This window comes from Ictidomys tridecemlineatus, chromosome 15 (assembly GCF_052094955.1).
Source record: "Ictidomys tridecemlineatus isolate mIctTri1 chromosome 15, mIctTri1.hap1, whole genome shotgun sequence".
NCBI classification, from domain to species: Eukaryota; Metazoa; Chordata; class Mammalia; order Rodentia; family Sciuridae; genus Ictidomys; species Ictidomys tridecemlineatus.
In genome coordinates this window covers 59,779,355-59,806,339 of record NC_135491.1, presented here as the reverse complement: position 1 = coordinate 59,806,339, position 26,985 = coordinate 59,779,355, and the positions used below count along the sequence as shown (strand labels likewise).

General features: G+C 48.4%; 1 protein-coding gene across 4 annotated transcripts in view; it reads right to left on the bottom strand.

Annotated features, from left to right (window-relative positions):
* The window catches only part of Zc3h18 (zinc finger CCCH-type containing 18), a 51,247-nt gene extending 24,475 nt beyond the window's left edge, over nt 1-26,772 (bottom strand). The window contains exons 1-7 of one of the 4 annotated variants that reach the window (XM_078032810.1): nt 26,578-26,772; nt 17,845-18,452; nt 15,098-15,182; nt 14,305-14,376; nt 4,724-4,872; nt 4,318-4,410; nt 3,478-3,635 (exon numbers count right to left, since the gene is read on the bottom strand). In XM_078032810.1, the coding sequence (XP_077888936.1) occupies nt 3,478-3,635; nt 4,318-4,410; nt 4,724-4,872; nt 14,305-14,376; nt 15,098-15,182; nt 17,845-18,438 (1,151 nt within the window). In that variant the 5' untranslated portion in view covers nt 18,439-18,452; nt 26,578-26,772. Of the gene's footprint in view, nt 1-3,477; nt 3,636-4,317; nt 4,411-4,723; nt 4,873-14,304; nt 14,377-15,097; nt 15,183-17,844; nt 18,453-25,487; nt 26,370-26,577 lie in introns of those variants that run through there. The other 3 variants (XM_078032811.1, XM_005335427.5, XM_040278882.2) reach the window with 3 other exon arrangements.
* Nucleotides 26,773-26,985: the final 213 nt, after the last annotated feature.

The window sequence follows — 26,985 nt, the reverse complement described above, 5'->3', positions numbered from 1 at the left end:
TCACAGGGGAAGACATACCTACAAGCCAAGCCAATAAACCCCGCAAAAGTGCAGACACCCTCTGAGACACCACAACATCCTAAAGAGCCCCCGCCGTTCATGTCATCCTGTGCATGAAAACAAACAACTGATGGGGGAAGCTGGGAGCCCAGAGACAGACCCAAGGACACAGGCCGGGGTGGCTCCTCACTGAATGAGGCACCTGACCACCCCCTGGGGAGACCTGACTAGAGCCCAGCACCTGGGCTTTGCACCAGCCACACCAGCTGGAGGATGGCAGAGAGTACATGTGGCTCACATGGGTCCCAGACACCTCCAGGGCAGCGACTGCTCTCTAGGAGCTCCCCTCCAAGATCGAAAGGGCTTTGGCAGAGATGAAACCCCAAGGCTCTTGCAGACAATGCCTGCATTTTTCATTCCTGCAGAGCTCAGTACTCGGTGGGTCTGTGATGGTGCGCGGGTGCTGCAGACATGCAGGGGCAAGCAAACACCCTGAAGTGGGCCTAGACAAGAGAAAGCCAAAGGCCCCCAACACCATCAAATCTCAGGGCTATGTGTTCTCTGACACCAGGGCTCTGCCAGCATATCTGTTTTGGGAACATCATTTAAGCTAAATGGAAAGGCCTCTTTCCATTTAGGCAGAGTTTCCCTGGGACACAAGATGAGCCAGACAAAGACAGCTAACAGAATGGAATGCACACACTTCCTCAGCCTGGCTCGAGGTGGGCACCCATCAACATGCTGCTGTTAAGTTTGAGCTTGCTCACAACAGACTTCTCAGGCACTGTTTTGAAAAACACTGAGAAACATCTGTAATGAACCTGGAGGATGTTTGCTCAATTCATTGATGTAAAAACAAGTTCCACTAAAGAGTATCATGGTCTCCACAATCATTTCCCAAATTGTGTTTTGGGAAACCTGAGCTGTCAATGGCCCTCGCCCAAGGGTAGGCAAGGTTGGGCTCCCTGGCTGCATCTGGCAGAGGGGATCGTGTACTCCTGGTCTGTAGAGTCTCTGATTAATCAGCGGGCACTGCAGGGTCCTGCACATGCTCTGGTAGATGGCAGAGACGCTCTGCATGACAGGTCTTCTGTGGGCCTGGAGCTCTATGTTCACTACATCAGCAGGGCCCATGGGGCGAAACTGTCCCTCTCTGTAGAGGAGGAGGTTTCTGTCTACAGTCCACCCAGGAAGTGGCATGATAAGGTGCAAAGTGAAGCTGCTAGAGAATATGTAAGAATTGAAGTTGGGAGCTAGAAGTTTAGAGTTCAACCCCCTCACTTCAAAGACAAGGAAACCCAGGCTCAGAAAATAATACTAAAGATTCTAAAACATGCACCTCTGCTTTTTATCCCAAGTTATAAAGTATCTCTCAAAGAAACAGTCTTGCAGGGATAGCATCTGTGCCACCCTCTACATGCTGCAGCAGAGTGGCCTTCCCCACTGGCCAAGGAGGGCCCCTCAGCTAAGCCAGGCGAAGGGAAACTTGCTGGGTCCACTTGGAGCAACCAGGTGCCAATGGTTCCCTCCTCCCTGTCCAGCTTCACTGTCCACAGGTCAGCTGGCACCTTCTCAGAGGCCAGGGTCTCACTCCTTCTGAACTTCCTCTTAACCTCTCAGTTCTAGCAGTTTCAACTGGCACTGGCTCACTCCCTCCATGGTACCCAGTCTTTGCTCCTGGTTTTGCAGCCAAACGGTGAACACTTCCTTCCACTGGCCACTCTTTGTTACAGGAAGTGGGTGACCTATGTCTGGCTGAGACTCTGACTGGCAGTCTTCCCCCAACATCTACAACAAACACTGGGGTGCTTTTGCAGAGATCCTGACTCATCCAGTCTGGAAGGGGTCAGGCACAAAGCCCCCACATCCACTCTGAGCACAGAGAATGTTAAAAAACACAGGAACACAACGCAGTCAAAAGCCTGCTCTCAGCACTGCCCGTAGCCTCAGCCCCACCTGCATAGCTTAAGCAGCTGAGGGCTGCTCCTGCACCACACGCAGGGCAGGACTGGAACTACAGGCTTCTGCACCAAGGCCAGGGCACTCTGTGAAGTCTGTCATCAAACTTGGCACTGAACCACCTCCAAGCAGACACACCTCACAGCTCCCCATTCCAGCCAGGGGAACGGGAAACAGGGTGTAAAAACTGCCCTTCTTTCCCTCCTATAAACAAGCACATGAATTCAGAGTATTCTGTACTTCCTGAAGTCATACCACCTCCTGAACGCTCACCAATACTCCAGGTGTGAATGACAATACCATCGTGCACACCTTGCTCAAGAAGAGGCTCCTGAGCGTCAGCCCCCTGCCCACGGTGACCCTGCAGACATCTGGGCCACACTCAGTTCTGATTTAAACATCCTTTTGCCATCTGCCAACGTCCATGTGCAGAACTTCACTAGAAGGATGTGCAAGTGTTCCCGTCCACAGGGAATCCTCTCAGCATGTCCTGCAAGCAGACTCAACTCTACAGATGGTTCCCTTCGTGCCTGTGATGAAGTCTATAGGCATTGTGAGAGGCTGACGTAATAACGTAGACTATGACGATATGGGATGACCCGAGTTACTTAAATTGCTCATCTCTGGAATTTTCCAGCTGAATTTTTGACCACCAGCAACAAACGGCATAATGCAAGTTGTAAGGGGCTCTGTGCCTGTGGTCTCCACCCTGGGTCCTGAGCACAGGCCCCACTGGCAGGACTGGCACCACACAGTGTGCGCCTGCCTGCCAACTTTGCAACATGAGCACTGCCCCAAGACCCAGGTAGAGACAAGTCAGTGGGACCGCTGGGTGAGATGGAGGTCAGTTCCCAGGACCCGTGCCCTAACCTCACTGCTCTGCCAGCAGAAACCTCGCCCGTTTCTGTTCTGTGAGGGTAAAGCACCATCCCTAGGGCAGAAGTGGGCAGGGGAGGCAGCACTTTCCAGGCCGCGTGATGCCTCAGAATCCGACTCATTCAATTCCGCGTACTTTCTCCATCACGACTTTTAAACGCCAGCACTAAAGGTTTGGAGGGCAGCAATAGCACAGTATGGACAGTGAGAGGGCCACAATGGCCATGCCCTTGGACTGCTGTGGTGGACGGTGCACATTCCCTGGCTCCTGGTGACCAGCAGAGTGAGGAGAGAGACACACCTAGGGGCTCCCTTGACAGCTGCAGCCACCACAGGGCCCACAGGTAGAGCTGGGACACCACCAGAGGCCAGCAAACAAGGGGAAGCGACTGCAGAGGGAGTCTGAATTAGCTCAGGGGTGGCATTTCCACGCCTTCAAGGATGGGTGGCACCAATGCCAAGGTGCCTTGAGACTCACATGTGGCCACTCTCACCAGAGCACTGGTGAGCGGGGGGGGGGGGCACTTGACCCTCCCCCTTTGTGCTGGGGAACAAACTCTGGCTTCTGTTTGCTAGGCAATTGCTTTCCACCAAGCTCTCCCACCCCCGATCTTCTGTAAGAGGAGGAAGAGCAGTCCTTACGTTGTATCTCTGACATCTCTCGGGACCCGAGAATTCCAATCTCGGAAAACTTCATTTTCTTTGTCAAACTCGCGTTCATCTTCACCAATGGTCACTGTGAACCTTTTCTCTTCAAAATCAGGTTCCTGTTCTTTTCGAATGGTTGCTTTTTTTAAAACCTACCATTGGAGGAAGAAAGAAGTCACACTCAAGTCACCGTGAGGGACGCAGGGAAAAGGTCTGCTGAGGCCGATGGCAAGGGGCAGGCACAGGACCCCCAGCACCAGCACCTCTTGGGAGGGGCATGAAAGCGATGCTGTGGCTCATGTAAGTGCAAGTGAGGCACAATGGAGCTTGTCACTTCCTGTGAACAGTGGAGGGACAGGACCAAGGTCCTTTGGTAATGAGGACCGACCGAGTGTGGTGAGTATGCACAAGTGTGTATACTCAGAGGGCGTGTGAAAGGAGGGGCTCTGTCTTCCTCTCCCTGGAGAATGACCAGAGCACTAAGCAGGAGCCACACTGGGCAGTGACGGGAGCCCCAGCGGAGCAGGTGCTGGGCCTCAGGCGGGTGGGGGGTGGGTCCTGGGCAGTGGGCCCCATGGAGTGGCTGGAGTCAGCCCTCTGTCTGCTAGGCTGCCCCAACCACCTAAAGATGGCATGTCTGTGTTCTGGGCTTGACCTCCCTGGCCTCCTGGGGTGTGCGTGTGACCTGGGCCAACTCACAGAGACAGACATCATTTCCATTCTTTAACTCTCACAGGAACCACAGCAATACCCCACAGCTTTCAAAGCTCTGACTAGGTTTTGGTGCAAGGCAAGCCCACCATGGAGCCTCCTCAGGGCCGCATGGACCGTTACCTCCTTGGCATGCCGGAGTCCTCGCTCCCAGGCACTCTCTGTTGGAGGTTCTGGAGGGGGTGGAGGCAAGATCTCATCGACCACTGGCCCACCCTGTTAAAAAAACGAAAGTGGAAAAGTTGATAAGGCAAGCAAAACTTTAAAATCGAAAGGAAACAAAGCAAAACATCAACTAAAACACAAGCTCGCTGCACATGAATGACTCTCCCGCCCAAGCCTAAAGCGTCCCCCAAAACATCCAGGGCCACTCTGCACAGAAGCATCCAAAAGGGCCACTCTATGCCTCTCCTCAGCCAGAAGATGCCTTGTCCACGAGGCATATACTAATTTGTCTTAAGCCCGAGATTCAGACAGTACCCAGATGTTCAATATGCTAGCAATTAAAGAAGAAGAGGTGTTCACGCACCCAAGGGTTGGCAGGCATCAGTGGGTGAGGTCCAAGAGGCGGGGCACCATTAGGTGGGAAAGGGTCAGCTTTGGTGATGAGGGAGTAGTTCCCTTTGTCGTTCACTCCGGGGTGTATGAACCTACAATTCATTCCCCAGGTACAATTTCCTGGGGAAACAAAAATCAGGTCAGTAAGGATGCCAGTAGCCTAACTGTACGGGCAGTGACTGGGATGAACAGCAGCAGCATGTACTAAAGACCCGGAATGTTCTATATGGCCAGCAAGTGCTCCAGCGGTCCCTGGATGAGGAGATGGATGTGCTGAGCCTGGAGACACCCAGAGCCAGTGGCTGCAGTCAGGGTTGCCTGGCCTTCCTGCCCCTCCACAAGGCTAGCAGCCTCTTGCACACGAGAGCGCCACAGCAGACAGGTTGAGCCACCTGGGCCCTGGCTCAGCTGAGAGCTTCTGAGACAGCACTCCCTAGAGGAGGAGCTCCTGGTGGGCACAGGGATCCCCAGGCCCTGTTTCAAAGTCACTTTGTGAGGCGTGCATGCAGTTAGCCTCCACATCTGCAATACGATTCTCCAAATGTAGACTGAAATTATTCCCTGCATCATTACTAAACCTTTACAGACTTTTCTTGTCATTACTCCCTAAACAATACAGTATAACAACTGTTTCCACAGCACTTACAGTGTGTTGGGCACTACCACTGATCTAGAGATGACTGAGTCTATGGAAAGGTGTGTGTAGGCTCTCTGTGAGTGCTATGCCATGTCACACCAGGACTTGAGCACCTGAGATGTCGGCATCTGTGGGGATCCTGGAGCCAACTGGCTGTGGATACTAAGGACAGTTGTGTATATCAATGAGCATTAATTAAAACAGAAAATTCCCAGAGCTCTGCAGACCCAAGGTTCAGTGCAGAGACATGCTGCAGCCTCCAGGCAGCCTCTTCAGGCACAGAGAACATTCACACTGAAGTAGAAATCGATGGGAAGCACTGACAATTACCAGAGTTCTGCAGGTCTATCCCAGGGTGATCTTCACCATCTCCAAATATTTGTACTTCCTTATCAAAATTCTCAGAACCACTCTGGGATATTTCTGGGACTTAAAAATGTGTGATAAATTAAAGACACAGCGATGATTATAATAAAACTAGGCTTTTATACTTTGCTCACAAAGAATCAAAACTGATTTTCAGCAACAGAAAACCAGGATCATTAAGGGAAACCAATAAACTTTTCAGCACAAAATGTATAATGCCTTATCAGTGACTGAACTGCTTTTTAAAAATTTATTTTTTTAACAGAATATACAACAGGTTCAAAAGCAAACATGGCTTATAGCATCTACATAGTTTTACAAAACATTTTCAGTGGGTAATATGTAGCTAGATTTTAAGTAATTTAAAAATATATGTTCAATCCAAAACAATGATATTCTGTTTGAATATTTCTGTCAACAAATCACGTTTTCTCTTCTATAATTAAATAAAAACAGTCATTAGGTATTTAGGAAAAACCAAACTTTACTTTTAAGCATTATGAATAAAGCTTGCATTAAAACCAACTCAATATAACATAATAGCATTTGGTCTAAATTAAACATGAAATAAAGTATACTTAAAAAATTGCTTCTCTGGAAATTAAAAAAAAATGACAAAATGACTTTTTTAAATTTCTAAAAATATTTAAGAGAACACATGTAAGTCAAAAGCAGCTGGAAACACTCTTCTGTGGGGTTGGGGTCCCCAGGCCTCAGAGGGCTCAGAAGCAAGACTGCAATCAGGCATGGAAGAGATCACAAGCACCATCCACTTCACAATCCAACCCACAACATCCATGCCGCAGTTAATGTTGTTTGTTATTAAAATACAACAAAAGCTTACCGTAGAAAATTTTCAAGTAGAGAAAAGTATTAACAACATAAATCACACTTTTCTGCAATTTCCTTATCATATATATCTGGGTGGTAAATGAGCAGATATTTGCTATTTTTCGAAATTCACAAATTTTCAAGACAAAAACCAAAGCACCACCCATAGACCCACTACCAAAAGACACCCCAGGGCACGCATGTAGCAGGAGAAACAAGGAACAGGTGCGCCAGAGGAGGCCACGGAGCATGAGGAGGAAGGTGAGAGGGGGCCCAGGCATTCTGCCAGATGCAGTGACAACGCCCAGCTCCCCGGGCCGCCTATTACTGGCTACTAAGCCAGCACCCTGCTGAGAAGGGTCCTGAGCCCTGGCCACCCAAGCAAAGAGGAAGAGGGCTTCAGGAAGGAGGAGAGCTGTCTAGCAAAGGGCAGACACAGAACAAGAGTGCCTAAGCCCAGCACCAAACCACTGGGACTGAGGGGAGGGGAAACTTGACGCCCCATCAGTACATTACTGTCATCATTTTAAAAGAATTTGTTTAAAAAAGGCAATGGAGGGCCAGGGTTGTGGCTCAGCGGTAGAGTGCTTGCCTTGCATGTGTGGGGCACTGGGTTTGATCCAGCATCACATAAAAATAAAGTAGAGGTATTTGTCTATCTACAACTTAAAAAAAAGTCAACAGAAGCAAAAATGCAAATGTTTTAGAACTGCGAGGTCTTCTGCTTGTTGTTTTGGTATGCTTTTGTGGTCTGGAGATTGACCCCAGGGATGCTCTACCACTGAGCTGTACCCAAGCCCTTTTTATTTTTTATTTTGAGGCAGGATGGCCTCAAACTTGCCATCCTCCTGTCTTAGCCTCCAGAGCTGCTGGCATCGCAGACCGCGCTGCCTCACTCAGCTGGTCGTCTGCTTTTATGGAATTTCACAAACACAAAACCTGGGTGAACTGCAATTCTGAGTGCATAAACAAACACTCACTCTTCCCGTGCTAGAACTCTGCAAGTGGAAATGGAGACGAGCCAGAGCTGTCAAGACGGCCCGGCAGTTCCTTCACCCCTGCACATCTAAGTGCCACCCTCAGCACATGGGGCTTCCCAGGAAAAGAGTATTCTTTTCTTAACTGGAGGGTGGGCACCTCGGCAATTCTACCCTTTTAAAAATTCAGCTTTATGCCCCTATAGACACTGTATATTTTATATACATGTTTCATGATAGAACAACTAGACATAGAAATGCATGTAAATAAAAAGTATCCACAACTCTAAAAGGCAGCCCGTGAAGAATCCTTCCTACTCCAGGCCTCCAGGGTCCTGTGCCAAAAGCAGTTGTTAACTTATTGGGACCAATGAACCTCTAATGAGACACTTGCCAGTTTCCCTTGTGTATACTGTATTACTCTGTGTTGCTTTTTGTCACTGAACAATATAGCTACAAAAAAGGAACCCACGGCCTTAATAGAAACAGACCCAAACTGTGTCAGTGAAACAGATACAACCCATGTACAGGAAACTGCTGCACCTCTGGCCTGGCAGTTGCTGTCCACAATCCCACGTCCAACAACCGGGGATCCCTCTTTCCTAGTGTGAGGACACCAGGAGCAGCATGCACAGTGTCTGTGGTGTGCAACTGCATGAGTGCTCATGTGTGTTGGGTCCACAAACTACCAGAATTTTAATTTTTGATTTGTTGAACAGCCAACCAATCCCATCCCTCAGACACACCATCCCCACATTTGCAAAGGTACTGCTAGAACAGCTGAGGTAATTTTACAGTGTTTCTATTTCCCACACAAAGTACTTGCTTTATACCCTAACTGTAAACAAAGCCTTCTGACACAGTGATTGTATTTGAATTTCCCTCAGTCCCTTCTTTCCTGTTAGCCTGCATAATTCCAAGCAGGTAATAAACAGAGGTTGTCTAGGTAAAGAACAGATTAAAGTGCTTCAGTGGTTTTTCAAAAACACTTCACAAAAGGAAGTCAGAATATAAAACAAAACAAAACAAAAAAAACAGTAACTAAGCTTAAGACAAACCAAAGAGCTCCGAATCTGCATGTTGACAGGCCCGAAACCCAGTGAACCTCTGCACACTGCGGGCACCACACAAGGACTCCTAGGTCATATCCCTCCTCAGCTCACAACAGCAGAGAACAGCACACCTTCTCAGCTGCTTCTTTAAGGAACACAGACTTGAGACTAGCAGTTTTCTTAACCTTTTTTTCCCAGCACCCTAGGTGGCCTGTTTATGGGGGTCATTTCTAGTGATATTTTCTGTATCCAAGCTAAATGAGAAACCTCAAAGATATTTCATGAATCTACTTAAAAATAAATCAAATGTCTGAAAACATAGATATTCCATGAAAACATTCCTTGACTACTTGACAGGAGGCGTGGCATGAGGTCTCCTCTGGCAGCTTCGTCCTGCTGACAGCAGCAGGATGCTCCATCTGCTTCTGTGCTCCAGGGTGGTGCAACTGCAGAGAGGTGCTCACAGCCCCCCAGACACTCTTGCTGCTGTCCCCACAGTCCTTCAGACGAGTGCTGTGCAGTGGGACCCCAGCTCTCATGAAGTTCTTGGTCTGTCTGCAACTCTGAGCGCACCTCTTCCCTGGCATGACTCTGCAGCACCACCCAGTGGTCAGGTGGAGAATTCGCTACACAATGGGAAGCAGATGCAGTCGGTGGCAGATTCCAATTTTCCAAAGTCTCGTTTTTATTTGAGAGTGCAGGTTTTAACACTGTTTGCAAATTGCCATTGTTCTATTTGAAGTGAGGGGCCCACATTCTTCCTGCCAAGGGCCTAGGCCCACAATGCTATGGTACATCTGTCTGTCATTTTTTCCAGGCACCATTCCATCACCTGTCACTCAAACCTCCAAAGCACTATCCCTTAAGATCCTCAAGTCCCTCTCAAGAGGCTTGGGTGTGGGGCGAGGGCTCCGTGCAAAAGGCCATCCCATTGTGCTGAGATGAACACTAAGGGATCTTTCACCATGGTGCAAAAGCTCTAAACTGGATTGTGGTGATTGCTGAATAACTTGGCAAATTCAGTAAAAATCAATTAAAAACTGTACATTTTAAATGTGTGACTTCTGTGGCACGTAAGCTGTACCTCTATGTTTCTCTTATATATATATATATATATATATATATATATATATATATATATATATATATATATTTTTTAGTTGTTGATGGACCTTTATTTTATTTATTTGTATGTGGTGCTGAGAATCGAACCCTGTGCTTCAGGCATGCTAGGTGAGTGCTCTACCGCTGAGCCACAACCCCAGCCCTATGTTTCATTTTTCAGAAGACATTTACTCAAGTGTAAAATTTAGTTAAATTATAATGCTCACTGCTGTATGAGACGCTGAATGGGTCGGCACTCTTCATGAGCGCACGATGGTGAACACCTTACTGCCAGCATGGTCTTAGTATTAGGAAACAGTTTTAACCTGCAGGAGGTGTCCTGAAAGGGTCTCAAGGACCCCCAGGGGTCCCCAGTCCACACTCAGGCCTGCTGCTTTAAACACAAAAGAGAATGCAGGGATTTGAAAATGAACAAAAGATATTTCTTAAGGAAAATATACAAAAGGCCAAGCAGCACATAAGTGGCTAAACACACACATTAGGAAAATGCAAATCCAAACCATAAGGTGGCCCAGTACAGTGGTGCATGCCAAATCCCAGTGGCTCTGGAGGCTGAGGCAGGAGGATCACGAGTTCAAAGCCAGCCTCAGCAAAAGTGAGGCGCTAAGCAACTCAGTGAGACCCTGTCTCTAAATAAAATACAAAATAGGGCTGGGGATGTGGCTCAATGGTTAAGTATTTCCGAGTTCAATCCCCAGTACCCCCCCAAAACAAAAAACGCACAAGAGGCCACCTTGCACCCACTGGAAATGCTCCTACAGAAAATCAAAAGCAATGCTGGTGAGGGTGTGGAAATATGGGAGCCTTTGTGCAATGCCGGGGGACACAGAAGGGTGCACCTACTGTGGAATAGAGCTGGGCAGTTCTTCAAGACATTAAAAGGCTGGGGGCCAGGTGCTGGTGCATGCCTGTAATCCCAGTGGCTCTGGAGGCCGAGGCAGGAGGATCTCAAGTTCAATGCCAGCGTCAGTAATTTAGTGAGGCACTAAACAACTCAGCCAAACCCTGTCCCCTGTCTCTAAATAAAATATTTTAAAAGTACTGGGGATGTGGCTAAGTGGTTAAGCACCCCTGGGTTCAATCCTTAGTACCAAAAAAAAAAAAAGTAAAGCAGGGGTTTAGTTCAGTGAAGAGCTGCTCAGAACATATGAGGCCCTGGGTTTGATCACAGCTCTATCAAAACAAAGGTAGAATTACCCTATGATTTGCAATCCCACTTGTGGTCTATTTGCAAAAAAATTGAAATCAGGGGTCTCAAAGATATTTGCACACGTGTTCGTAGCATTATCCACAGTACCAAGAGGTAGAAACAAGCCAAGTGTGCAACGGCAGATAAACAGACAAAAACAATGCAGTCTGTCTGTTCAATGAAATATTACTCCGTCTTAACAAGGAAGGAAATTCCAGCACATGCTGTGCACAGGTGAACCCTGAGAAGTAGGCCCTACAAAATGAGCCAGTCACCAAATGACAAATTCTGCATGATTCCACTTATATGAGGTACCAAAACAAAGTTGGGTCCACGGAGACAAAAAGCAGAGTGGGGAGTGCTGGGACTGGAATAGAGAACAGGGACTGTGGTTTGCTGGGCACAGTTTCAGTGCTGTGAGCTGACAATGTCCTAGAGATGCTTGATGGGGACAGTCACACAACAAAGTGCTTTCAGTAACCCTGAATCAAGATGGTCAATTCCATGAAAAACACGTTTCTTCCACAATTAAAAAAACCAACAACAAGGGCAGTTACAAATGGACTAGTGCTTGTTCACAGAGGGATACAGAAACCTGAAGCAGGACAGCTTAAGGAAAATGCTTCTTGCTGCGTGTGGTGAGGCACAACTATACCCAATGACTTGGGAGGCTGAGACAGGAGGATTTCAAGTTCAAGGTTAGCCTCAGCAACTTAGTGAGACCCTGTCTCAAAATAAAAAATAAAGGGCTAAGGATGTGGGTCAGTAGTTAAGTGCCCTTGGGTTCAATCCCCAATTCTAAAAAAAAAAAAGGACAAAAAAAACCCTCCAAATGCTTCTTATTCCTTTGTGTATGGAACTCTTGTGTTCTGCTTTAACAGATCTAGAGGTAAAAACATGCCACAAAGTATCAATTCTTGAAAATGTTTAAAAGTTGTATTGCTGGTACACTTTGCAGTCAGTGGTCACAAGTACCAATGTGTGCCCTAGGCAACTAAATGATTTATCAATAGATCACAAGTAGTCATGGAAGCATACCTCACACACCTGTTAAAATCATATGATCTAGGGGCTGGGGTTGTAGGTCAGTGGTTGAGCACTTGCTTGCCTCTCATGCATGAGGCACTGGGTTCGATCCTCAGCACCACATAAAAAAATAAATAAAATAATCATGTCCATCTACAAAAAAAAGAGACAAACGTACAATCTAGTAGTTTTTAGTGTACTCACAAAGCTGTGCAGTCATAACCACCATCTAGCTAGAATGTTCAAGAAGGAAGCCCTGCATTCCTCAGCGCTCAGCCCCAGCCTCACGTGGGCTCTGCCGGCTCTGGAGATGCATGTTCCTGGAGTCCCACACCAAGCCCTGAGCAGCCCTGCACGCTGGCTTTCCTCGCTGGCATGTCCCCCAGGTTCCTGCAGCTAGCCAGCGTTCTTTTCCCTGGGCTCCTACCAGCCGTGGAGTGTTCCACTGCACGGATGGTCTCCTTAGCTTTGGGACACCTAGAAGGTTTCCTGTTTTGAGTGCTTGCAAGCCCTCTGGCAGGGCCATATGTCTTCCCTCCTCTTGGTCGGAAACCCAGAAGCAGAAGTGCAGGGCCATGGGGTAACTAACGATGTCCTTTACTCCTGAGCAACAGCCAGACTGCACCAAAGCAAGGGCACCATCTCACACGCACCGGGCATTGTGTGAGCGGGCCAGTGTGCTCTGCTCCTGTCCTCACCAACGACAAACTCTATTACACTTTTAAAGTGATTCCTTTTGTTCCTGAAGAGTTCTTAGACCAACTCATCTCAATTTAACATCACACTTCAAACTGCAGGTAAACAAAACACCTACACCCAAATAAACTTCTCCTAAGAAAAAGCAGAAGACGTTCTGCTAAATGGATTCAATGGTTTCCTTTCATACTACATCACCTTTCAGAATAACCAACAAGAAGAAAGGTAAATATGCTTAAGAACACTCCTCAGCGAGGCACAGTAACATAGGTCTGTGATCTCAACTATTTGGAGGGCTGAGGTGCGAGTTCATGGCTAACGTGGGCCTCACAGCAAAATCCTATCTCTGAAAAGAAAAAACAAAACAAAACAAAAAAACCCAAAACAACTAAGGACCAGGGATAGGAATGTAGCTCAATGATAGAGCACTTGCTTAGTGTGTGTAAGGCCCTGGGTTTGATCCCCCACATTGTGGGAAGGTAAGAAAAGAATCATTCTTGAAAGAAGTTTTTGATCACGTTCAATTAGCTGCAAAAATACCACTGGCCCTAGTTTCCACTCTCTTGACTGCAGAAACTGCTTTGCGAGACCTCACTCATGGACACTCAAGCTTAGCAGTCTCACCCACACTGCCCTGCATCCATGGAGACAATGCCGCTGCTCTCGTGTACCAGGCATCTTCCCAGAGATTCAGTTTACATTTCCAGTAAGACCTTGCTTCATCTGTTCTGTGCCTTGGTTGTTAAATTCTGAGAACCAATGTAGCAGTGTGAGCCCAGTTCCTGGTCCAGCGCCTCCACTCAGAGACAGTGGGCCTGCTGTCTCCTGCTATGGAACCTGTGGGCCAGTCCTAACCAACTGTGTGTGGCACAGTCTGTAAGCAGTGCTAATTCAGTGGCTGCAGCTGTGTGTGTGCGTGCATGCAGAATTCTCCGTATTACTTACGTCTAGGAATCAGAGATCGTCTGACATCATTTAATCTCACACCACTATAGAAAATAGGTCTTCTAACGACGTTTCACTTTTCTGAAATACCAACACTAGAAATGCCCAAGTTTTTAAGAAACTAAGATGTGGTGTACACTGCTGTGTCCTCAGTGTGGCTACGGTGACTGTCACGAGATGGAGAGACATGTCACATGGCTGTTGGCTCTAGATTTTCCACAACCCCGCTGGTCCTACAGGACTGTCTGCACACTGGGGCCATCGCATGCACATATAATTCAGATGGGCCAACTGTTTTCACTTGGCAAAAACAAGCATACAGACAGTGTAGGCTAAAAGCACACACCATAGAGGAGCGAGCCTGACCAGGGTTCTCAGGAATCCCTCATCAGAGTGTCTCTTGGCCTGAGGGTGGGGTTACTCAAGGGCCAGTCTCAGTGCAAACTGCCCCATCTGTAAGACGGGACTCTACTCCCCCCACCCCAAGTCAGTTCCTGCCTCCTCCCAAGCAAGCTGCTGCAGCCTGTGCCTCCACCTTTGGCTCTCGTGCCTCGGAGGAAAAAGGGCAGCCACAACAGCTCTTTGTCCCTTGAAGCCCTCCTTCTTTGCAGTTTCCCAGGCATGATCTGGATCCAGGAGGAAGAAGTCTGGCCTCTGGAGCAGGGGACTTTAAGGTACTAAAGAGAGCGAATATGGGATATTTTGTACCTTTAACCTGGCCTCTGAGTGGTATGGAATTTGGTATTGGTGGAAGAAGAGTGGATAATGGTGTCACAACATCTGGAAAAGAAGTACAGGAAGCTCTTGTGAGCTTTAGACTGCACACACAAGCTGGCCAGTGAGCAAGTCATCTAAGGGCAAGAGGAAACCATCTCCTTACCTATCCAAGGGAAGCACCCATACAAGAAACATGCCCATCAGAGAAACTCTTACAAACTAACATCCCAAGACTCTACAAACGAGACACAGTATCACCATGCTGAGGGGTCATGCTACATGCTGACACGGGGTCAGTCCAGATTTCTAAGCAAGGGTTTACCAGACTGCCCCTGCTGCCCAGCTACTCAACTCACACTGTTCTCTGCAGAGTGCCTGTGGCCTCCAGAGGCCCTCCCTTGCCTTCTCAAGTCCATCCCCAGTGAAGAACGTGCTGCAGGAATTGGTCATCTCTTACAGAGGTGGGGGACATTAACACGGGTGCCGGAGTATTCAGCCTGACAGAAGGGACCCCTTAGAAAGACAATGGCTGCTGCCTGTTAGTCACGGGTCTACTCCAAGTGTGTGAAAGTGACAGGCTGGCTCTTCTCCAAGGCAGTCTCTTAAGCGAGGGAAGGACCAATAAAAGGGTCTGCTGTTGAGCAGCAGCAGCTGCAGCAGCACTCATGGTCTGGCCCTACAAGCAGCCTCGCACAGCAGGACCCTGATGAGGCTGAACCTCCACCAGGGTCCCAGGAGAGGCCATGGCTTTGCAGCCTGAGCAGAGCCCAACCCAGACAATTACCTTTCATGAAGAATCGGCAGGTGGGGCGAGGCCTCACCTTCCTGTCACTGGGGTCCTTCACTTCGCCTTCCTCCAGATCATCATCCTGCAACAGAGGACACTTGTCTTAATGAGGTGACTGCCCCCTGCACCGCCTCCATCGCAGGGCAGTACAGAAGTTGAGTGTGGGGAACACTGACGTTTTCCATGAGGCGTGTCTTGGCCACTCACCAATGCATGTCCGTTTCCCCAACCCTGGATTCCATCCTGCACCACAGGGATGGTCTCAAAGCTCGCCTGTAAGCTTGAGGGCCACAGGAAGAACACTGTATTACAGTGTGGGCTACGTGAAGCTCTTTACTCTGCCTTGTGGCTGATTCTTGATCCAGGGTCCTAACCTTACTGTCCAATTCTAAAGTGACTCAGGATTTTACAAAGACCAAAGGCTGGGTCCTAGCCCAGGGGTTCCAATGAGCAACCAAGACCTGACCACTGCTTTGTGCTCCCTAGCCACCCACTGCCCCAGGGCTCGTTCCCAACAAGCTACAGCCAAGACTCCCACCTATGTCTCTCAGCTGAGACTCCTCCTTGGACCATCCCAGCCCACACGAGCACACAGTACCCTCCCCATAGCCCTAGCACCAGAGGAAGAATGAACAAACATGTCCTCTACTCTTCCCAAAGGGATGGTATACTCCAGGTGGCTGAAGGTCTGCTAATCAAATGACAAGATATAAACGCAGAACAAGGAGACCCGACAGGAGGACTTGAGCTGGTGATGCCAAGGCAAAGACCCATGAAGACCAAAGAAACTGCTTCTGGCACACAGGAAGGAAGCCTGGCTGGTGAGAGACCACTCAGAGGTGTGGGAAAACGAAAGACCAGCAGGCAGTTCAAGGCCACACACAAGCAGACGCATGCACTGGGTGTGTGGAGGTGGACCCTGGTGTGCAGACTACGCTCTACATGCAAACGGCTCTCGAGTGTAGACTTTCCACCACCGCCACTTCATGTCTGTAAGTCCCTCAACTTTAATGTGCCCCAAGGCAGTAAGATTCAACTATTTGCTCAACAGTCACCAACAAATTGCCTATAATGTGTCAGGCCCTGGGGACAAGAGGTTGATCAGTCAAATAGATCCCAACCTAGGAGTCTCCGTTCTTGGGATGGGGTCTGAAGAAGCAACCAGCACCCTGGAATCACAGTGGAGTGAAGACGGCTTGAGCCCCCACAGAGGATGGGGAGGCAACCAGGATGTATATTTGGGCAAGAGACAGCAGGAAGAAACCAGAACTATTCCTGGGGCAAGTCAGGTGTGCTCTAATGGGGACAAAGCTACCAACCACAGCTCCTGCCCACTTACCTACCCAGCTAAGGTGTGCCCTGCTTTCCCTGGCACACCCCCAGCATGTTATCATGGGCCTGGCACAGAAAATGAAAGGCCTCCTCTGCTGCTGAAGGACAGTGGTCACACTGCAATGGAGCTGAGGGGCTTTTGTAGGAGGCACAAGCAAACAACAAAAAGCCCCAACACACACCACAGGACCGAAGTGGGGGCACACACTGTCTCTAGGGGAAATAAGACTGTGGCATTGTCCAGGGCTGGCTGGCTGCATTCGTCTCCTTACTGCCCACGCTTTCAGTGCAGGCAGAGCTGCAGCACTAAGATTCTCCATCATCCCAAGGAAGCCCTGACCCCCTCTGATGAATGCTCCCCTAGGACTTGTTAAATCGCTGACACTGGAAGGGCCTATAACAGTCCTCTCAACTGTAAACGGAGTGTCCAGTGCCCAGATTGGCCCCACCACACTCCTGCTGGCTTTGGAAAGAGTGTTTCTCTCCAAAACACCAAAAACCCAAACTCATGAGCAATCACAACTCACAACCTCACCCAAATTGATCAACTTGAGTCTCACAGCACCTTTTCTCTTTGCCAACCCTGGGATAGAGGTAAACTTCCCAAGAACAGTAGCAGGGAAAACAAAACACAAGGAAACCTGCTCAACATAGTCCTGACAACCCCCTGCAAGGTCGGATTAAGCAAGTCATTAACTAAGGAGAGCACACAGCAAGAAGATAAAGACCTAAAATCCTAAACTCATAGCCACACACACCCCAGAATTCTGCTCTTAGGAACCAATACCAATTAGGTAATACCCACAATCCTTCTGTCTGCCCAGCATGACCAGGGCAGTAAACCACAGCCCAAATTGAACTGAATCCACACAGACCAGTGTCCTGCTGGAGAGGAGGGTACATGGGTTAACCTAGACTCCACATCCAACTGGCAGGCTTCCCTCTCCTTCCAGCCCACGTCCAACATACCTTCCTTCCACTTAATGACACGGACAAGGAGACGCTCTTCCCAGGGCACCCAAGAAACCCCAGACCTCCCATTAGCTCTGTCCCCTCATTCGTCTCAAGTTCAATACTGCTCAGACTTCAGGCTATTTTCTCCAAAACACTGCTGATTCAAGTTCTTCAACATAATTACCTGCCATGAGATGAGACCCCCCCACGTCTAAGATGAAGTTACTGAAGGCCAGACCCCCACTGCAGTGGGGCCCGGGTGTTCTCAGGGGTCCGTGGAGACTGCTGGCTGCCACCTGGCACAAAAGCCTTGCTGCAGGCCTACTGGGCATTCTCCGTGTTCGCACTTGCCTGCTGTCCCAGCACAAGCCTGCCCCCTGCCCCCCTAGCAAAGAGGACCAACAGGAGTCCATCGGGGAGCAAGATGCCCTGCTGGCCAGGCTGCCCCTCGTACTCACGTCTATCTCCCCGTCATCAATCTCTCCGTCATCGTCCTCTTTTTTCTTCTCCTTGGCAGCCTCTGGGGGCTCCTTCTCGCCCACTCCCTGGGCTTCAGGCTTCCCCTCCTCTGCAGGAGTGCCTTCCGCCTTCTCATCCTCCTCAGCCCCTGTCTTCTCGGCCTCGTCCTCTGGGGCCGCAGGAGCCGGCTCCTCGGGGACCTCCTCATCATAGTCTAACTCGTGCTCATCCAGCTCCCTGGTCACAGAGGAGGCCTCATCCCTGAGGTCGCTTGCACGGTCCTCCTCGCCGTCATCTGCCTCCTCCTCACAGGGGGAGCCTGCCGGACCCCTGTTCAGCTCGTGCGCCTCAGAGTCCTGATCCTGGAACTTGGGCTCACTGGCTCGGTCCTCCTCATCAGAGCGACTCTCCTCCTGGCTTGGTGCCCTGGCTGTGTTCTCCTCATCCTCTAAATCAGAAGCCCTCCCTGCAGCTCCATCCAAATCCTGATCAGACCCACTTTCCCTTAGAATGTCATCGTCAGAAAGGGCTGGCTGTTCCTCTTCATCCTCTGGGGAGCGAGGATTCTGTTCAGGACTCTCAGCCACATCCATCGGTACCCACGGTTCTGGGGAAGAAACAAACACAGGCTTACAGCATGGATCGGGATGGAGGGTAAACCCTATCCTGTTCTCCTAGCTCATGCACCTGAAGGAAGAAGCAGACCTGCACTGTATGTGGCCCACATGGCTTCTCCTGAACCCACATGCCACCCTGCAGAAAGACCCCACAAGGCTGGACCACATTCTACTAAGCGGCATAGCACATGCCTCCTTTTCTGGCAATCTGGTAGCATGAGACACATGGCCTGGCATAGCCCTTCCACTCTCAGGTGCAACCTTCAAGGTTAACAGACAGTAAGCCACAGACGGCAAAGGACAGCTATTTGGATTCTTAAATTACTTCTCAAAGTCAGTAAGATTTTCATGGATCAAGGGAGCACAACTCAAAGGCACATGTCCGGGGTCATCCCAAAGGGAATAGAGCACAGCCTGGGTCAGGGTCAGTGGTTTGCAAGCTTGGAGCCTTTCCTGTTGCTGAGGACAATTTTCAAAGCAGAGCCTTCATTTGCTCAGTTCCCCAGGTGGACAATCTTTAAAGAGAGCCTGCAGGGGCTGGGACTGTAGCTAAATGGTAGAGTGCTTGCCTAGCATGTGTGAGGCACTGGGTTTGATCCTCAGCACCACATAAAAATAAAGATTAAAAAAAAAGGGTCTTAAAAGAGACAGAGAGACAGCCTTCAGGCTGTCACCACAGACTTGTGCACTCAGACTCAGCAGGGGCCCAGGGCAGTGCTCAGTGTCCAGAGACATGCCAGAGACAGCAACACTATTTCCCTGTGGGTACCTGCTGTGGTAGAGAACTTCACACACCAAGCCATGGGCTTATGTAAAAGCATGGCAGAGTTTTAGAAGACTGCACTTCTGTTTCACTGATCCAGATTTAATTACAGAGTCCATGTTTTCTTATTTTCCCACATTGAAAATCCATGGAAAGCACACTGCTCCATTTGTCTCAAAGGCAGTTTGCCTGACGTGGGTCAGAGTGCACGTGCAGGGCACCTAGATCATCAGCCCATAAACCAGCATTTCCAACCCTCCAACCAATGGGCAGTCTCAACTGTGGTGACAGGTATGGGCAAGAGTTTGGCATCCATCTGATTCTTCATAATGTGAAGCTGTTTAAAAAGTTTTTTTGAGGGAAGGATCTCACTGAGTTTCCCAGGCTGACCTCAAACTTGCAATCTCCTGCCTCAGCCTCTCGAGTAGTTTGGGTTACAGGTGTGCACCATTGTCTTGGACTAAAAAATTCTGTTTAAAATAAGGGTATCATAGTCAGGATGTTCTAGAACTGCAAGATCTAGAAACAGTTTATTCATTCCCAGATCACTATGGGTTTAGAGGTAGCAAATCATGCACATTCACATATTTCATATCTTTTAAGTTATTTATACAATTTTACATTTACACGTTAAAGGTAAAAATATGTATATTGTAAATTTATACTTTTACTTTTTTCAATATTTTTTATTATTATTAAATTTATACTTGCAAAGGGCTGAGCTGGTACTAAAAACTACAGTTAGAAAAAGTATGTATACATACATACATATATATCTAAAACAACAATAAAAAAGCATACATGTACATATATGTATATTAAGTAGCAGATTACTATAATTGAATAAACATCAGAAGAACCACTTAAATTTTACCACATTATAAAGACACAATGGTTAACCATCATATAAAGTTATAAACCAACCAACCTATCCTATGTCACTCCAAAGTAGGCAGTTTAGTTTCTGCTTTCCTTACTGCTGTATTCAGAGGTAGGACTGTGGAAAGAATTGTTAAACATCAGCGCTGTAGTGGCAAACTACACCGGAAGCAGAAAGTTGAGGAGCCCACCACCCATCTTTGGGTGGGCCTCCACACAGGGCTGCAAATCGACTCCTGCAGCAAGGGCAGAGCTCACCACCAAAGGGACTGGAGCCAGGGTCAGTCAGGGAGGGCCAGGGCCTCCATGCTCTCCCATTGCTAAGACCAAAAGCTCATGTGTGCATGCAGTGGCAGGGTTACAGCAGTCAGTCAGGGGCTAGCGCCAAACTGGCAGTACCTGTAGCTTCTGATTATTAGTGACATCAACAAATCAACTGTGCCCATAAGATTGCCTTTGTGTAGAACATCCTACCCCTAGCTTTGTATGGTTTTTATTAGACTTACTTTAAAACTTTCCCCAGAGAAAGGCAAGGACTTTTCATCTCCCAAACCCTGGGTGTGGTACTTTGGTGCCCGTAGGAATTCAGTCCTGCTGACTGGTCACTGAGTCTCAGATAACCCACTTAAAACACACTGCTTACATTATATAGCTTATGGCAACCTTGGAAACAAAGTTATCTCTTAAATCAACTCACTGTTATGCAAAACTAAATGTCCCCTCAAACTAGATTAAAAATCACACAATTGATACTCTGCAGAAAACACTGGCCCAGGCTGCTGTAGGCCTTGCCACATACTATCCTGGGCACAGCAGAACCACAGCCTCTTATAACCTGCTAAAGGCTCTTTTCTGGAGCCCAAACTAGTTGGCAGTTTGGTTTCACTGTCATCATTAGGTATAACCAAATTTTTCTTATATTTTGGCAATCTTAAAACTCTGTGGTCAGAAATGAAAAACAAAAACAAAACAAAACAAACCCCACAATACTTAAAAAATCTGAACATCTATACAAGCAACACTAAGTGTTGGCAAGGATGTGGGGAGAAAGGCACACTCTTACATTGTTGGTGGGACTGCAAATTGGTGCAATCTCCAAGTATGGAGATTCCTTATAAAATTTGGATTGGAACACCACTTGACCCAGCTATCTCACTCCTTGGTTTACATCCAAAGATTTAAAAACAGCATACTACAGTGGTGCACCCACATCAATGTTTATAGCAGCACAATTCACTATATCTAAATTGTGGAACCAACCTAGATGCCCTTCAATAGATGAATAGATAAAGAAACTGGTATGTATGCACAATGGAATATTAGCATTCAAAGAGAATAAAGTCATGGCATTTGCAGGTAAATTTGATGGATTTGGAGAATATCATGCTAAGTGAAGTAAGTCAATCCCAAAAAACCAAAGGCCGAACCTTTTCTCTGATAAGTGGATGCTGATCCGGAATTGGGGGAGGGGAGCATGAGAGGAATGGAGGAACTATGGATAGGGCAAAGGGGAGGAAGGGGAAGGGAGGGGGTCTGCGGGTAGGAAAAATGGTGGAATAAAATGGACATCATTATCCCTAGGTACATGTAAGAAGAAACGAATGGTGTGACTCTTCTTTGTGTACAACCGGAGACATGAAAAATTGTGTTCCATTTGTGCACTATAAATCAAAATGTATTCTGCTGTCATCTATAGCAAATTAGAACAAATAAATAATTTAAAAAAAAACTGAACTACTGCCCAAGGGCCAGTTCAAGAGTGGGGAGACTGTCTTCTAGCTTGTCACTGGGGCTTCTGAGAACCATAGTCCTCATTCTGCTGCTTCCTAGGTTTAAGATCCTAGGCAAGTTATGTGAACTTGCTAGAAGTCAGTTTCTTCATTCAAAACATAGGGATAACAGTAGCCACTTTGTGAGGTTGTTACAACAATTTGATAACTGATAACATGCCTGGGACATGCTCCACACCTTCTATTTATCTATTTTTTATTTACTTTTTACTTACTTATTTAGTGGCACTGGGGACTGAACCTGAGTGTTCTACCACTGACCTATACCCCTAGTCCTTTTTTAAAAATTTTGAGATGGGCTCTAGTTAAAATTGACAAGGTTGGCTTTGAACTTGTGATTCCCCTGCCTCTGCTTCCCAAGCAGTTAGGTTTACAGGTATGAGCTACCATGCCTGGTTTGACACATTTTAATTTAAACAGAACTAAGGTGAATGTAAACAGATACAATCCTCAATTAAAAAAAAATCATACTCTAATCACTCCTGCCAAGCTTCAGCTCAAGTCTCCTGGAGCATTCAGGAATAGTTTTTGTTTTTTCCCTGTCTCATTTGACAAACACCACTATAAAACCAACAACCACTATCATACTGAGATTACTGCCAGCCCTGACTAACTCATTTACCAGGTCACTCAATCCTCACACCAACCTTCCACGTAAGCACTGCTCCCCTTTCCCAGGTAAGGACACCAAGGCCACATGGCTACTGTGTGGCTGTCCTGGGGCTGTAGCAAAAGCCTTCTCTGGAGCAGATGCTCCTGGACCACGGCAATGTGAGCTTCTGCTCCTTGCCTGGGAACCAGATCCACTTTTAGCCACTGTTTCTACAGAACAGTGGGACCCAAATTCTACACAGATTTTATAACTTCTTTTCTGGAACATAGCCCTTTCATAAATTGGAGTCTTCTATTAACCTCAACTGCATCCTGCCTGTTTTCCTTTTCTCCCTTTTAAAGTTTGGTGCTGATTCATCTACAACCCTATCTCAGTCCTTCCAGAAAACCAGTTTCATACAGAAGACAAGGTTAGTATATGATCTGTTTGGACTGCTAAGTACTTAAAAAACAGTGATGACCATACTAAGAGTTGAATGGTGACATCAACCATTTATTTTGATTTAACCTGTCTGGCGCTTAAATTAAAGATGAATACAAGGCATCTCACCTTTATGCTGAGTTCACAGGAAGTACAACCCAGAGTTAGATCCCAAGAGAGCAAAGTTCACAGGAAGTACAACCTAGAGTTAGATCCCAAGAGAGCAAGGACCGTTGTAAGACTATCCCAAGAAGCACTTACTGAGCCTGCAAGCCCTCCACAGTAGAATGTACAGTAAGTCAAATTCTCCTGACCACTGAAGGGCTCATGGTGATTCCCACAAAGCAGCAGGGCAAGAGGCACCAAGATTGGGTGATACTGCCAGTTTGTCAGTGGAGCCTTGGGGGAGTGTGTGTCACAGACTGCTTTAAGAATCTAATGACAGGTAGGGGCCCTCACCCTAGGCATGTAAAATTTTCCTCTTACTTCAGGGAATTCCAAATACCAGATTAAGAATTCTTGCCTCTGTATAGTGTCCTTCATTCCATTACAGGTCGTATTGCAATGGTTTATACCCCCCACCACCACCTACTGCTATAGTTTGGACCCTAAATGCCCCCCCCCCCCAGCTCAAAGCCTATGTGTTAAAGCCTGGTCCCAAGAGGGATGCTACTGAGAGGTGCTAAAACTTCTAAGAAGTGGGGCCTAATAGGAAGTCTTTGAGTTGCTGGGGTGTGTCCCCAAGTGGACTGTGAGACTCTGGTCTCTTTCTCTGTTCCCTGGTTCACGATGAGGCGGGTGCTCTTGTCCTACCACATACTGTGGCTGTAATTTGCTGCCTTCCAATCATGGATGGGAAACTCCAAAACTGTGAGCCAAAAGAAACCTTTTCTCTTTGTGAGTTGATTATCTGGGAGATTTGTTTTAGTGATGGAAAGTTAACATACCCCCTACACAGTGTGGGGGTTCAGATTCATTTCCTGTTCCTTGAACTCAGCAAAGAGCTGGTAATCAATAGCCCAGCTACCAAATAACATACTATCTAAACTAGAACACACTTCTGAGACTGATGGGGAAACCATTAACAAACTTAGCAGGCATGCGCAGGACTGCCCTAGTACCCGGGACACAGTCACCTCTAGGAGGCCCTGACAGGCTTCTTGAGGGAAGGAAGGAATCATATCACCTTCTTTCCCAGAGGACCTCCTGGAGTTTTACTGCTGTAGTTCACTCAGTCCATCGACCTTTCAGAGAAAAACATGCCAATGAATCTATCTGTTTATTAGAAGCAGAGTCATATCTTGTGCACGGAAGAGAAGGAACCTCAGTAGGAATCAGGAGATGGCTTGAGCTCTAGGCCCTGCTCCTGGCAGGTTAACTGTCTCTCTGAGTACCAGTGTCCTGTTTTGAGGTTAATTAAAGGTGCAGATATCTGAGTGGTACTCTATGCCAGGTGCAAGGGAAGGAAACATGCAGCCTATTAAGTGCAAAGCGAAACAGGGCTCCTCTGGTCAAGCTCACCCACTCCCAGATTTACAATTTTCTTTCTTTCTTTTTTTTTTTTTTTTAACTGGGTATTGGACTCGGGGGCACTCAACCACTGAGCCACATCCCTGCCCTGTTTTGTATTTTATTTAGAGAGAGGGTCTCACTGAGTTGCTTAGCACCTCACTGTTGCTGAGGCTGGCTTTGAACTCGCCATCCTCCTGTCTCAGCCTCACTAGCTGCTGGGATTACAGGCGTGCGCCACCACACCCGATTGCAGGTTTACAATTTTTGCTCAGTTTGGTCTTCTTACATAACCATCGCCCCCTAATCCAGAAATCTTGGCAAGGCTGAGAGCTAAATCTTTAGTCCTCTAATCCACAATGTTGAACCTGTCCAGGGAAGAGAATGGCAAGTATCCATTATCCTGTCTCTGTGCCAACTGCACCTGGCAGATGATACTTGATACGTGCTCGGTGAATAAATGACAAAATCTCAATACTTAAGTAACTGTCCCATACGACCAATGTAGAACTTAGACACAAAGTGGGTGCCATCTCTCCTTGGAAAAGACACTCTGGAGGCATACTGATTCCAATGGCACTGCTGACCTGCAGGACATTTTTTGGAACTTCCCCTTTTGAATGAGCTCTGCAGTCTGTAGAACACTCTCTGGGTGTGCTCAGTAGTGGCCAATCCTCCTCTTTGCTGGTGGGTCACTTTGAGAAACTATTGTAAAACACTCAGAGACTAGTCTAGTATCAAGCCAGATAACTCTTGGTCAAACATGGGGTGTGACTATTGAATGAGACCAAATTTCTCATAAGTAAGAAGTTATGAAGTGGTTTTAGCAAAGGATCATCAATGCAATAAAAGTATAATCTTTTGGGACAATTACTCTTAACAGCGCGTCCCCCTTTGAATGCCTAAGTTCTGATACATCTGGTCAAAATTCTGATGCCTAATTTAACAGACTTAGCAATATCTAAAAGAAAGCTGTCAAGATTAGTGGCAGATACCATTCCCAAACTGACTAAGCTCAACCACCAAAACTCCCTGGTAAGAAAGTACTCACCTTGAGACGATCTGGAGTTGTGATAAGGTGAAAAATATCTTTAAACATGAGCAAGGCCACAGTTTACCTGTCTTTCTGGAGTGATTCCACAAAGCTCTCTCACAATGTTTGAGCATTTCCCATCTACAACAGAAGAGTTCCAGGCTTTGGGACACATTTGACTGGTTCCAGAGCTGGCTGGGCTCCACATGTGTGCTCAGATTTTAAAATTATCAGGCAAAGGTTCTCCTCCCATGGCTGGAAAGTGGGATACAGCCTAAGTCCAGGCCCACCCTGAGAATCCCAATCACTGAACTGAGATGGGCAATGCCACACTGGTGAGGCTCATAGAAGAAACGATGAGAGCCTTGTGACACCCCAACAGTACTTCAGGTGCCAAATGCCCTCTTCCATTTCCCCCAAATGGGTCTGAAGAATGACCTACTCTTGGAAGCTCATTTAAAACGATCAACCACTGGGCCCAGTAAACTCAACTGTGAAAGGATTCGGGAAAACTCAAGTTCCAGCAGGAGCAAGACTGTAAGTCTTGAAGTCTTATTTGCTTCCAGCATCATAACTGCAGTTACTTTATGTCAAGGACCCGGCATCTCTGAGCTCCCGATCAAAGGGGCAAGAAGTTACACATTCCTAGGAGCCCAGCGCGCGTCTTGGGGCGCAGTCGGTACGTCCGAGCCGTGCTGCGGGAGCTGCGGGAGCAAGTTCCGGCAGGCTCCAAAGAGCTCAAAGTTCCCCGAAGAGCCCATCGACAGTCCGGGCGGGCCTTCTCCCGGGCGAACCAGCGTGCTCTCTCCCCGCTTTGTGGGCGGCAAACATGTGCCACGCGAGTGGCCCGGAAGAGAAATGACAGCTTCAGGAAAATCCACTCCGCCGCGGGCGGGAGGCAGCGCGCGGGGCCGCGGGGCCCGGGCGCCCAGGCCGCGGGCCGGGCTCGCGCCCGTCTCGGCGTCCCGCCCCGGCTCGGCTCTCTGCGGCCCGCGGCTGCGCACGGCGGGGGCGCGCCCGAGCGCTGCGGAGGCGGCGCCGGGCTCCGGGCCTCGCTCCCGCCGCCGAGGCGGCCTCCCCCCGCCGCCCGTCGGCCGCGGCCGCTTACCTCAGCGCGAGGGCGGGGAGGGGGCCACGGCTCCGCTGGGGTCGGGGCGGCGCGGGCAGGACGTCCCTCGGCCCTTCGGCTCCTCACGGGCTCCGGTTTCAGGCGCGACGCTGGCGGAACAAACGGGCTCCACTACCCGCGGGGGCCGGCCATTGTGCGACGTCATCCGGCCGCGACGGCCGTCCTGCGGGCCGCGGGCTTCCCTCGCTCGCTCCGCCCCTCGCGCTGCCTTCCGGCCTCCGTGCGGGAGCGCCACGGCGCCGGCGCGCGCATCGCCCCGCCCCCGAGGCGTGTCTCTTCGTCCGTCGGCGACCCCACGGCGCCTGCGCGGGGCCGACGGTCTCGTGAGGTCGGTGGGGTCGGGTGGCGACTCGGTGGTTCTGGGAGCGTCTCCTCTGCTGTTTAGAG